This window comes from Triturus cristatus, chromosome 10 (assembly GCF_964204655.1).
Source record: "Triturus cristatus chromosome 10, aTriCri1.1, whole genome shotgun sequence".
Lineage (NCBI taxonomy): Eukaryota > Metazoa > Chordata > Amphibia > Caudata > Salamandridae > Triturus > Triturus cristatus.
The window spans coordinates 953,451,749-953,464,137 of NC_140593.1; the positions used below are offsets into that span (position 1 = coordinate 953,451,749).

At 45.2% G+C, this 12,389-nt stretch overlaps 1 protein-coding gene across 27 annotated transcripts in view; it reads left to right on the forward strand.

Moving 5' to 3' along the window:
- Window positions 1–12,389, forward strand: part of OBSCN (obscurin, cytoskeletal calmodulin and titin-interacting RhoGEF) — a 1,809,553-nt gene that overhangs the window by 887,083 nt on the left and 910,081 nt on the right. For all 27 annotated transcript variants that reach the window (XM_085628811.1, XM_085628818.1, XM_085628815.1 and 24 more), the window contains one exon: window positions 8,242–8,361. In XM_085628811.1, coding sequence (XP_085484937.1) covers window positions 8,242–8,361 — 120 coding nt within the window. The remainder of the gene's footprint in view (window positions 1–8,241; window positions 8,362–12,389) is intronic.

The following is a 12,389-nucleotide window of genomic DNA, read 5'->3' on the forward strand; positions in this document are numbered from 1 at the left end:
CCTGCCATATGCTTGCACACTCTGAAGAAACCTGCCATACGCTTTCACACTCTGAAGAAACCTGCCATATGCTTTCACACAAAAATGGCCCATATCTGGTTAATGGATTCTCTCTCCTGGTAAGGTCTGACGTATGTAGGGCTACAGAACAAAAACAGTGGGAGTTAGGCGGGAAGATCGAAGAACTTAAAAGGCTGGGAGCAAAAGTCCAGTTAAAATTTCCCGCTATGCTCCGTATAATGTGGAACAACAAAATGTATAACTATCGCTCAGTGGAAGATGTTGCTGTATTAATAAGCAGAATGTCCAATGAGAATGGGTCTAAGTAACAAATAGTGAGCTAGCTCACCAGAATTTTCTTAAATGTATAAATAAGTTGTTTGATATTCCCTCCGGACTGTTCATCAATAGGCATTGTTATGCCTAATAATGTAGGGAGGGTTCCTCGGGGGGGCACAGTAGAGGAGCAGGGGGGGGTTGGGGAGCACGGGTGGGGAGCAGGGGGAAAAAAAGAAAAAAAGTTCTCAACACCATGTATGCAGGGTCATTTTGTTGGAATAAGGCTGAGATCGGGAAAAGAATCTATGAAGGAAAGATGAGTCCGATTAATGTTCCGAGTATTAAAATTCTTACTTGGAACGTGAATGGTATGAGATCTAAACCTAGACAGAGACGAATACTTGAGTATTTAAAGAATAGCCAGGCACAGGTAATGATGCTACAGGAGACGCATCTCTTGGCAAGTGAGAGTAAGGAATTGTTCCGAAAATATGGGTGGCTGCAAAATTTTGTTGTTTCAGATCAACCATTTTGTTGTAAGGGTGTGGCCATTCTGATTAAGAGCGGTTGTGGAATAGAAATACGAGAGTCAAATACAGATAGGTCAGGTAGGTGGGCCCTAGCCCAAGTTAGGTGGGCTGACATGGATTTTTTATGTATTGGCTATTACGGCCCTAATGAGGATAACTCTCAATATATTGTTGATTTAGAACTCAGGATGGCAGCAACCTCAGTTCCTGTAATCCTAGGTGGCGATTTTAATGTATTATTAGACCCAGTGTTAGATAGGTCTACAAAAAGAGAGAACATATCTGTCCCTAGAATGAGAAGTGCTCTGAAAAATATGATATCTGATTTTAATTTAGTAGATGTATGGAGGCATGTGAAGGGTAAGATAAGGGGTTATACATATCATAGTAAAAAATACCATCACTTTTCAAGACTTGATTATTTTCTAGTGGAAAGATCATTTTCACCAAATATTAAAAAGATTGAGCATCTTCCCGTCCATATCTCAGACCACTCACCAGTAATGATAACTGTGCAAGGCCAGAGTCCACAACCCCTCAGAAGATGGACTTTAAGGCGGGCATTACTATTAGAAGAGGGGGTGGAGAAAGCCTTAAAGGAAGCAGCGAGGGAATATTTTATTAACAACCAAGACGCTGCTCCCTCGCATATTGTTTGGGATGCCTTTAAGGCGTATATAAGAGGATTTCTAAAAAGCCTAAACTTATCTGAAAATCGGAAAGCACAAATAGAATTAGAGAACAGTGAAAAGGAGATCGGGTTTTAGAAGAGGCCTTACATTCTATGAGTTCAGAGGAAGAAAAAGCGAGGATAGAGGAAAGGCTGTATGAGGTTCGATTGGAATTTAAAATGAAAATAGATCAAAAGTATAAAGCTAGATGGCAAGCGGCAAATATAAAAGAGTTTGAATATGGGGAGAAAGCCGGAGCCTTACTTGCATGGAAAGCAAGAGTGGAAAGGTCTAGAAATGATATAGAGGAGTTAAAAAGTGAAACAGGAGAAAAGATGAATAACTGGGACTCTATGCAGGAGCACATAGTCACAGTGTTTTCACAGTTATATACGGAAAATATTGTTGCTAACCCTGTAAAATCTAGATGTTGGTTTAGTACACTCGATCTTCCGTTACTGAGTAAAGAAGGGAAAGACATGTTAGAAGGCCCAATAACAAAAAAAGAGATAGAAGGAGCAATAAAAAAAATCTAAGAAAGGGAAGGCAGCAGGATTAGATGCTCTCCCGGCAGAAGTGTATAAAAGTTTAATTGACGAAATATTACCTGTCTGGGAGAAGCTGTTTAATCAGATATATGGAGGGGAGGTTCGGGCTCCTGATTCATGGCATGAGGCTTCTGTGGTTTTAATTTTGAAACCTACTAAGGATTCTACAAAGGCAGAGTCTTATAGGCCAATCTCCCTGCTAAATGCTGACTATAAGATCTTTGTCAGCATTTTGGCAGGGAGATTATCCAGAGTAATCCCCCAATTAATACATGAGGACCAGAAGGGGTTTATCCCCGGAAGGCAAATGTGTGAGTTAACCCAACAACTAATAGCATGTATTGATATGGCGACGGAAAGATCTGTCCCCTTGGCGGTTGTTGCATTGGACGCCGCTAAGGCGTTTGATCGAGTCTGTTGGGAATATTTATGGGTAGTCCTAGAGCATTTAGGGATGGGACCTCACTTTATAGCTACACTAAAAACATTATATAACAACTCTACAGCTAGAATTCTTCTAAATGGAGCCCTTACTAAAAGTTTTGAAATTACTAGAGGGACAAGGCAGGGCTGCCCAATTTCGCACCTGTTATTCGATTTATATATTGAGCCTTTTGCCCAGGCACTTCGTCAAGATAGTCAGATGAAGGCTTTCCGTGTAGGAATGTTTGAGAAAAAAATCTCATTATATGCGGATGATCTACTCTTATTCACATCAGATCCGGTTATAACGATTCCAAGAGTCGAACAATTGGCGGCTGAGTTTGGGGTCTTATCAGGTTACTCGGTAAACAGAGATAAAACCGGGGTTATGTGTTGGAACACTCCTGATTGGAAAGGGAGCGTACAGACAGAGATCAGATATCTAGGAATTAATATCCTCAATGAAGTGCAGAAAGTCCCACAAAATAATCTGGAAAGAATTATAAAGGAAATTATAAAAATATTGGGAAGGTGGAAGAATCTGCCTTTGACGATATATGGGAGGGTCAATTTGATCAAAATGGTCACTCTCCCGAAACTTACATTTCTTTTTAACTGTATACCTTTATCTTTTCCGAGTGGACTAATAGACAGAGTACAGGGTAAATTGGGTAGTTTTGTTTGGGCAGATAGGGGAACGCGTATGTCTTGGAAAAAACTTAGACGCAGACTGGCGGAAGGAGGGCTCGCATTACCAGATGTAAAATTATATTGCATGGCATTTCAGTTAAAAAACGGTAGGATTTTACTATGTACAACAGGGCATCCGGTATGGGGTGGATTGTGTGAAGAAATGATTAAAGAGTGGGGAGGGAAACGATTTTTGTTCAAGTTTGGTGCAAAACATTTTTTTAAAATGATAAAATTCAAAATATTGACGGCAGCTCTATTTTTGTGGGTTAAGATTAGGAATACGTTAGGAATTGGGTACTATTCAAGAGGGGGGGGCCCAAAATGGGACTCTCCAGGCACGCCTGAATTCCTGCAGGACCAATTGAGTGTCCCATTGAGGAGGGCATGAATAGAGGTTTGGGGGGACCGGATAGTGATGAATGAAGTGGTCCCTTGGGAAGTTTTATCTAGTATGACAGGGGGATCCTTGTCCCGGTTTAAATTTCTTCAGCTGAAGTCTTGGGGGGGAAGTGAATAGATCGGAAACAAAAAGTTTTGGGGAGTTTGAAATGAAATTAAAGAACGAAAATATAATAAAGAAGGAAATTGCTGGATGGTATCATGCATTACTAACCTCCGAGGAAGAAAAAATCAAGGCCCCCTATAAAATCTGGGACGAGGCGATGCAGATTCCTGATCCAAAAAGAGTTTGGCATCTTTCTTTCAGGCTGCTTTACAAAACAGTTAAACCAGCAAATTTGAAGAGAAAGCATTTTTTCACGGTAAATAGACTATACTGGACTCCTAAAAAAATTTGCAAAGTTCGTGACTGATATTCCTCCCAAATGTCGCAGGTGTGGTTTGCTTAGTGCTGATGAGAAGCATATGTTTATTGAATGTCCCTTATTAGAAGAATACTGGACTGAGGTTGGTAGGATAATCAATGAAATTCTTAAGATAAACATCGAAGTTAGCCTCTTATTAATAATGTTCGGGGTAACAGATTCGTCTTGTAAGGACATTATTTGGGACAAACAAACTTTGTTATTTTACTTAGTCCTTCTTGCCAGGCGGGAAATCTGCAAGAAATGGACGGAATCCTCTCCACCACAAGGGATAGTCTGGTTGCGAGCAGTAAGAAGAACGGTGAAAACAGATATTGATTTACAGCCCAATACACTATTATACTCTAAAATTTGGGTGGCCTTCCAGATTTGGGATGGAGACATAAGTGAGTAACCTCTACTGTCCAATGATTACACCTGTGTGGTCTGTGCAGCCAGGATACTGGAAGGGCACGAGCGCAGGAGTTATGGAAGTAATGCAATAGCCTGGAGAGGTGTGGATTGGTAAACAGGCAACTAATTTACATACAAAGGTGGTATGAGGACAAAAAAAAAAAACTCTGAAGAAACCTGCTATAGGCTTACACACTCTGAAGAAACCTGCCACACACTTACACACTCTGAAGAAACCTGCCATACGCTGACACACACTGAAGAAACCTGCCATACGCTAACACACTCTGAAGAAACCTGCCATAGGCTTACACACTCTGAAGAAACCTGCCATACGCTGACACACTCTGAAGAAACCTGCCACACGCTTACACAATCTGAAGAAACCTGCCATACGCTTTCACACTCTGAAGAAACCTGCCATACGCTTTCACACTCTGAAGAAACCTCCCATACGCTAACACACTCTGAAGAAACCTGCTATAGGCTTACACATTCTGAAGAGACCTGCCATATGCTTACACACTCTGAAGAAACCTGCCATACGCTTACACACTCTGAAGAAACCTGCCATACGCTTACACACTCTGAAGAAACCTGCCATACGCTTACACACTCTGAAGAAACCTTCCATACACTTACACACTCTGAAGAAACCTGGTATACCCTTACACACTCTGAAGAAACCTGCCATAGGCTTGCACACTCTGAAGAAACCTGCCATATGCTTACACACTCTGAAGAAAACTGCTATAGGCTTACACATTCTGAAGAAATCTGCCATATGCTTACACACTCTGAAGAAACCTGCCATACGCTTTCACACTCTGAAGAAACCTGCCATACGCTTACACACGCTGAAGAAACCTGCCATACGCTTACAGACTCTGAAGAAACCTTCCATACGCTTACACACTCTACAGAAACCTGGTATACCCTTACATACTCTGAAGAAACCTGCCATAGGCTTGCACACTCTGAAGAATCCTGCCATACGCTTACAAACTCCGAAGAAACCTGCCATATGCTTTCACCCTCTGAAGAAACCTGCCATATGCTTACACACTGAAGAAGCCTGGTATACGCTTAAACACTCTTAAGAAACCTGCCATAGGCTTACCGTTGGAAATGGGAGTCTCTAGTTGGCAATGGTTTGCACCTTGTCCAAATAGGGACCCTTCCTTCTAGTCAGGATAAGGGAGTTACACTCCTAAAATATCCCCTGCTCACCCCCGTGGTAGCTTTGCACGAGCAGTCAGGCTTATCTTAGAGGCAGTGTGTAAAGCATTTGCACATAACCAACAGTAACACAGTGTAAGCACTACAAAAGGACACCACACCAGTTTAGAAAAATATCCAATATTTTTATATACTTGGGACCAGATCAAAAACGATAAAACAAAATCCACAATACAGTACTTAGAAATCTTCAGTAATCAAACTAACCTTGAAAAACAGTTCCTTGAAGTCGATAGCTCCTTCTGGGGCTATCACAGTGTCGCGAACAACAAAATCGAAACAGTTCTAGCTGACCCGTCGGCTTGAAGTGGTGGCGTCGGGGATACAGGACGACTGTGTGAAGCGAGGCGATGCGGTGTGCGGTGCCCACAGGTCGATGTGCAAGCAGCGGCTTGGTGGCGGCGTCAGCAGACGTCGACGGTGAGACCAGGGGTGCGGTGTAGTGGTGCCCTCTGCAGTGCTTTCAGGACACAGAGTCGGCAGTAGCATCGTAGACGGCGTCCGATTGCTTTTTCTTCTGTTGCAGCACAAAACACACAGTCCCTAGTGCTGAGAGCAGATGAACTTGATGTCTTTGCTGTTCCTGAGACGTCTTGAACAGGGGGCAAGCTCTACCTCAAGCCTTTGGAGAAACTCACAGAAAGAGATTGCAGAAAGTTCACGTCCAGTCCTTTCACTGCCCAATACAGAAGCAGACACTGCAGGCCAACACAGCAAAGCACACAGCAAAGTGGTAGTTCCTCCTCACAGCTTCTCCAGCTTTTCTTCCTTGGTCCAAAAGATTTCTAATGTTCTGTGCTATACGCTTACACACTCTGAAGACACATGCCATAGGCTTACACACTTTGAAGAAACCTGCTATATGCTTACACACTCCATTCAATCCATTGTTTTGTTGCTCCCCATGCCATTCCAGTTTGAGCCCAGCCATATGCAAATCAATCTTGAGACTGCGCCCAATGCGAACAGTCCAGCCCGAAGTGCCAGGCCAGTTTCTCCCTGGACTGGAAACAAGCATCCTAGGATCAGTTTCGGGGTTTCACCTCTCATCAGCCAGGATAGATTGACTCCAGTTGCATGGATAGCATAGGATCCACGTCTGGGCATACCCGTCCCAATCGGGGTGACAAATGCAAAAAGAACAATTGATGGACATAATGCAGACAATGTCATACATTCACTCCAGTACAGAGATCTGGGCCTAAATTCATTGTTTTTTTGGTGAAACCCCGAAACTGGTCCTATGATGCTTGTTTCCGGTCCAGGAAGGACCTGGCTTGGCAGTTCTGGCTGGACTGTTCCCATGAGGCACAGGGTCAAGACTGATTTGCATATGGCCAGGTTTAGACTGGGGTGGCATGGTGAGCAAAAGAATGATGGATTTAACCCAGATCTCTTGGCTGGAGGGGAATTTTTTGATTTGTTCTGCATTCTGTCCATCAATTGTGTGTCTTTTGGGGCTATATGTGGGCCAACACTATCAGTATTACGAAGGGGGACGCACAAGCGTCTGGACCCCTTCTGTAATACCAAGGTGCCCTGGGAGCGCAGAATGGAGGAGCACATCCTGCATTCCCAAGGCATTTTTTCGTAATTCTGGCCCAGTAGTTTATGTGAGAGAGCCCTGCCCTACAGTTTCAAGGTTTTGGGTCGACTTTACTCTAGTGATGTCGTTTTTAAGTTTAGGAGGTGCGGTTCAATGCCGAATAATCCTACAAGAGAAGTCTGCATGCAACGAATCTCAGTGGCACTCACGTCCATAGTTATTAGTTATCCTGAAGCTCTGGCCAAGATCTCATTCTCATAGACCATCTTTGGGTACATTCACTTTCAAGGACATATTAGACGTAAATCAAGGTACCCAAGACTGGGAGACCCTGAAGAAAAACATTAGTTGCCATTGAGTCCAATTCAGGGTGACTTACAAAAGGCCCAAAAGCCAACAACGTTCTCAACAGAAGTTCTCCACAAAGGCTGACTTAAGACCGCAGGGAGCTTCTTCTCAGAAGTTTTCTCACGCAAGACTGGCAGGCGTCTTAGCCTGTGGTATTTAGTAAACTGTGAGCCATTGAGAGGGCAGGAAGGGCATGGCTCTCCACAGGTCATCGGCATGCTTCTTGTGCTGTGCGTGTCTGCACTATCCCATTGCCAACAATCGCACTTAACGCCGCTACCAGTGGGATATGGCTACAATTTTAAATTATGTTACCTCCAATTCTGGTTCTAAACTAAATTCTAACAACATACCTGATTGGATTCACTACTTGCACTTTTAACATTTTGTTTCAAAAATGCCAAGCGCCGCTTCTCCGCCCAATGACACAATGTTATTTCCCGTAGGATCACAGTTTTATTAAGTGGCAGCAACGAAAGGGCTTAGAAATGGTACGAGCATCAGAGCACAGAACTGGACAATTGCATTTGCTGGGACGGATCATTTGCTGACGTAGTGAACAGCAGGGTCTTTACAGACTGCTGAGAGTACAGCTAAGACCTGCCTCTGTGGGTGGACAGAACATGGGTTGTCTGTGTATGTTAGCCTATTTTCTCACTGTGTCAAGAGCACATCGAGAACAGGAGTAGTCATGTAAATAGTCCAATTTCATTTTAATGTCTATGCTTTTTCCGTTTTCCCCTGCAGGTGGCGAGCAGGAAGGTCTGTCCAAACCGCCTTTCTCCATGACGGATGTTGGAACAGAGGAATTCTTTAAGAAACTGACCACCCAAATCACGGAGATGGTTTCCGCAAAGATGTCTCAAGGTAGATATGTATGATGCTAAACAGTTTTCTGTCTTCATCTGTGGTGTTCCCATCTGCAAGCGTATCCCCATGATCCTTCCCGCGTGCTGCAGACGAATCCACATTTCTGAACTAGGAAAATGGCGGCAGGCCTTGCTCAGTGCTGGCAAAGGTCACCTGTGCTTCCATTACTTTTAGAATCATTTCCATGGCATTTTCACTTCAGAAGGACACTCCTTGTATTCACCCAGGAACATGCCACTAACAAAATATGATGTACCATGAGGTGATATAAATTTGGCATGACATAGCAAATGCATCTTTTCAGCTTTGGTACAAATATTATAGGTGCAAGTTTGTTTTGTCCAACTGGCCGGACCAGATTTAAACTGTCCAGTGAATATTAAACAATCACACACATTTTAATGTGTAAATGTGTTGAAACAACTCTTATTCATCACAGTTATGCAGCACTTAAATGTTGTCCTTTGTGCTTTCATATGAGGGGCATTCTGTGCTAAACCAGTACCATTGCAGGATGGCACTAGTCTCAGCGATGGCCTACATCATTGCAGGACCCGCGTGGTTTTCTGACAAGGTGTGATGCCAAGAGCACCATCAAGGGATGGACAGCAGGAGCCCCTGAAGTTCTGATGATTCTCCCTATTCACTCCAGAAGATGTGTGGCACATCCGAGGGACACAGTTGACTCCTATTATTATTTGTAGTGCTTGTAGTTCACACACAGGGCTGGCGCTAGGCATGGGCACTGTGGGCGGCTGCCTAGTGTCCCACACTCAGCCCACCAACTTGGGTCCCTGCCCCAGTGCGACACAGGCAAGCCATGGGGGCACACCAGCCCTCTTGTGCCCCCTACCTTTCCAATTGAAAGAAAGGAGGCTCGTTACAGTTGGCCACATAGGAGGGGGCTCTCTGCCATGGGCCTTGCTGCTAGGGTGTAGCAAGGCATGGCCCAATGGAGGGCACCCCCTCCTATGGTCTCTGTTGCAAGGAGACACATTCTGCAGGTTTGTCCTACAGTTAGACCTCCTGCCTGGCTGCCACAGAAGCATTGCGGGTTGCCTACTGTCCTACAGTTTAGCTCCATCACGCAGTATTAACCCTTTTGGGTGATAAGCTACTCTCACACCTTCAGCCCTGTATGAGCTGTAAAAGAGATACTTGTAGGTGGCTGAGAGGGATGGGTTGCAGCTCAGAAGGGCAGCAGCGGCTGCTCCGCAATGGCGGATTTGCGTCGCCCCGTTGGCTCACAGCCAGCAGCTGACAAATAAAACTATATATTACTGTTGTTTTGTTTTTAGCTGCTTGCTCTGAGCCAGCGTGTGCAGGTAGGGGCATGGCTGGGGCATGGGAGGGAGGCAGGAGGACTGGTTTGTGCCCTTCTAAGTGCGCATTTGTGTTTGACCAGCCGTCTCAGGCCGGCCAAACACACATGCGCAATTAGCATTCTCCAACCCGGCTGTGTTGAACAGCCGGGCTGGAGAAACAGAACAGAGTCCCTGTCCTGAACGGAGCGTCAAATCAGACCACTCAGGCCAATCCCCGCGCTGCTGTCATGTTTGAGATCAGCACTGGGATTGGATGGGAGTCATGGTGCTGTCCCAGGAACAGGAAATGTAGCAGAGGAGTGCAAGGCGGCCGGCAGCACCAGTTCAGAAGTGTTTTTTTTCATCATTAACCCCTCTGCAGCGTGCTCCCCCCACACGCTTCCCACTGGCCCCCTATCCACGCTCCCCCCCGCCCCACCGTAATTTTTCTATGTTGTTCGCCACTGCAGAAGGGGTCTGTATAAAACAGCTTCAGGAGCAGGGGCATCTATTGAGATTCCCTTCCTGCCCAGGACCCCAACAATTCTAGGACCGTCCCTGTTCGCATAGGCTGTCCAAGGGTAATGCTGAAGACCTGTACTCTGCAGATCATATTTTCCCAATGTTACAAACGCTTTGTAAGACAAGCATTGGCATAGCCAATAGGTCTCGCCTTTGGGACCTTATAAGTGTTTAGCCATGCAACACTTGATGTTGTCGCACCAAGGATATTGTGCTGGATAACTAAACACTTATAAGGTCCCAAAGGCGAGGCCTATTGGCTATGCCAATGCTTGTTAAAGGTCGGTGCCTCTAACAACATAGCTTCAGCAGCTTGCGATGGTCTGGTGCCTTCTGATAGCTTCAGTTTGGTCGGGAGGTAGCATGGGATGGTGCTTTTTGGAGGAGGGCGGACAGGAGTGCTGATAGGCATAGAATGGTGGGTCAAAAATCGGAAATGAGACAAAGGGGATGTGGTAAACAAATCGTTCAAGAGCGCAGAAAGTTTAAGAGTAAGTGACAGCAGAGACAGACTGTCAAAAAAGCCTATACTCAATGGAATAGGAATGCTGGGAGGCTGCCGTAGTAAAGTGAAGCCCAAGAATTATTGAGCCTGCTAGGAGCCACTGATCGATTTTGAAGTAAGCAGGCTCGGTGAAATCCGTGAATATATGCTAATTGCGACTACATTAAAGCCAGGAGGGTGGTTCACCTGCTTATGAGGGGTCTAGTAAACTGTGCTCCCACATACAGCCGTATTTGCATAGGGATCGCAATTAAAACGAGTGCGAAGTTGTTATCGGTGGGATAAAGTCTGAAACCCCTCCTTCAGATTTAACCAGGTGAAGACTTGCTGAAATTTAAGGGTCGAAAAAAAGTTAAGGAGAGTCCCAGAATTGTGGATTTTGGTGAGTTATGCTCCAAAATCAATGTGACCCATTTTCACACGTGTGATAAACTCCATTTACTCCCCTGGGCAATGTTAATCATGTCCCCACTCCAGTGAGTCAGCACGGACATTTCCAGAGACACGAATGCCTCGAGTTAGAATCCCAGCAGAGCAGGCGTAGATTTCCGTCCTTTCGAGGTGGGTAAATTGAGCCCCGTTTCATTGGGAAATAATATAACCTGTTATTTGCAGCGCTCACAAAGGGCAGAACTAATGTCATATGTATTATTTAAGCGTAACAGTGATGCATGCGCTTTGCTTGACACTTTTCTTTACACTTTTCTTGACACTCGCCTGCCACGCGACAACCCTGGTCCGCTGTGGGCATTTTCTGCTATCAGTACCGTTCTGCAGTGCTACACGGTGTTGTACTGAACACTTAAAAGAATGAGGTAAACAGTTTTAAGTGCAACAAAATTCTAACCCAGGAATGCCGGTTTGACGTTTGTAAATCCCATCTAGGCACTAGTTCGAGCAGTGTTAGAGTCCTGTGCATGTGACAGGCATACATGCCGCACTGAGGGTGTGTAAATACATCTCGGCCTGCTCTTAAACACTAGCAGGCACCCAGTCTCAGGAGAGACCAAAGCCGGCGCTGGGGGAGGGCGCAGCCTTCACTTCCAGAGATAAACAAAGGTGCTGCTGAGAGTGGCCAGAGCCATGCGTCGGGCGAAGGGTCAGTGAAAGGTCAAGATGCCCTAGTACCGGGGAAGCTTTCTGATTGCGTATATCCCACTTCACGAAGAAGCGGCAATTGCCCAATGCCTCCCTGATTTCAGGTAACCTGAAGGGGTTTGATGACACACAGGCCGGTGAAGTGATACAGGACCCCAGCTGTGTGAAATAACACTGGAGTGGCAGCTACGATTTTTAAGCACGTCACAATATTATTAATGTTGCCTTTTGAAAGTTTTACATTTCTCACATTGGCCTTAATGTCAGCTTTTTCATTATATGTTCGTTTTGTGTTTCGTTTTAAGCACATTATTTATTGTCAGAAGTTCTTGTGTGTGTAGTGTCGTGACAGTGACGCGATACGCCATACGCGTACGCGTCCAGTCACGTGGGTTGCGTTAATAAAATACGGTCCTGCGCGTACGTACGCCACTTAGGCTACGACAGCGGACCAAGTGAAACCAACTCTGTGTCCCCGAGCATTATTATAGTAGGCCTACAGTCGCGGCCCCCCGGCGGTCGCAGTCCCGTCTACAGACGGGAGCCGGAGGACACAACAAGAACTGGCGACTAGGGCGGGCGTGCCCTCGCCGACG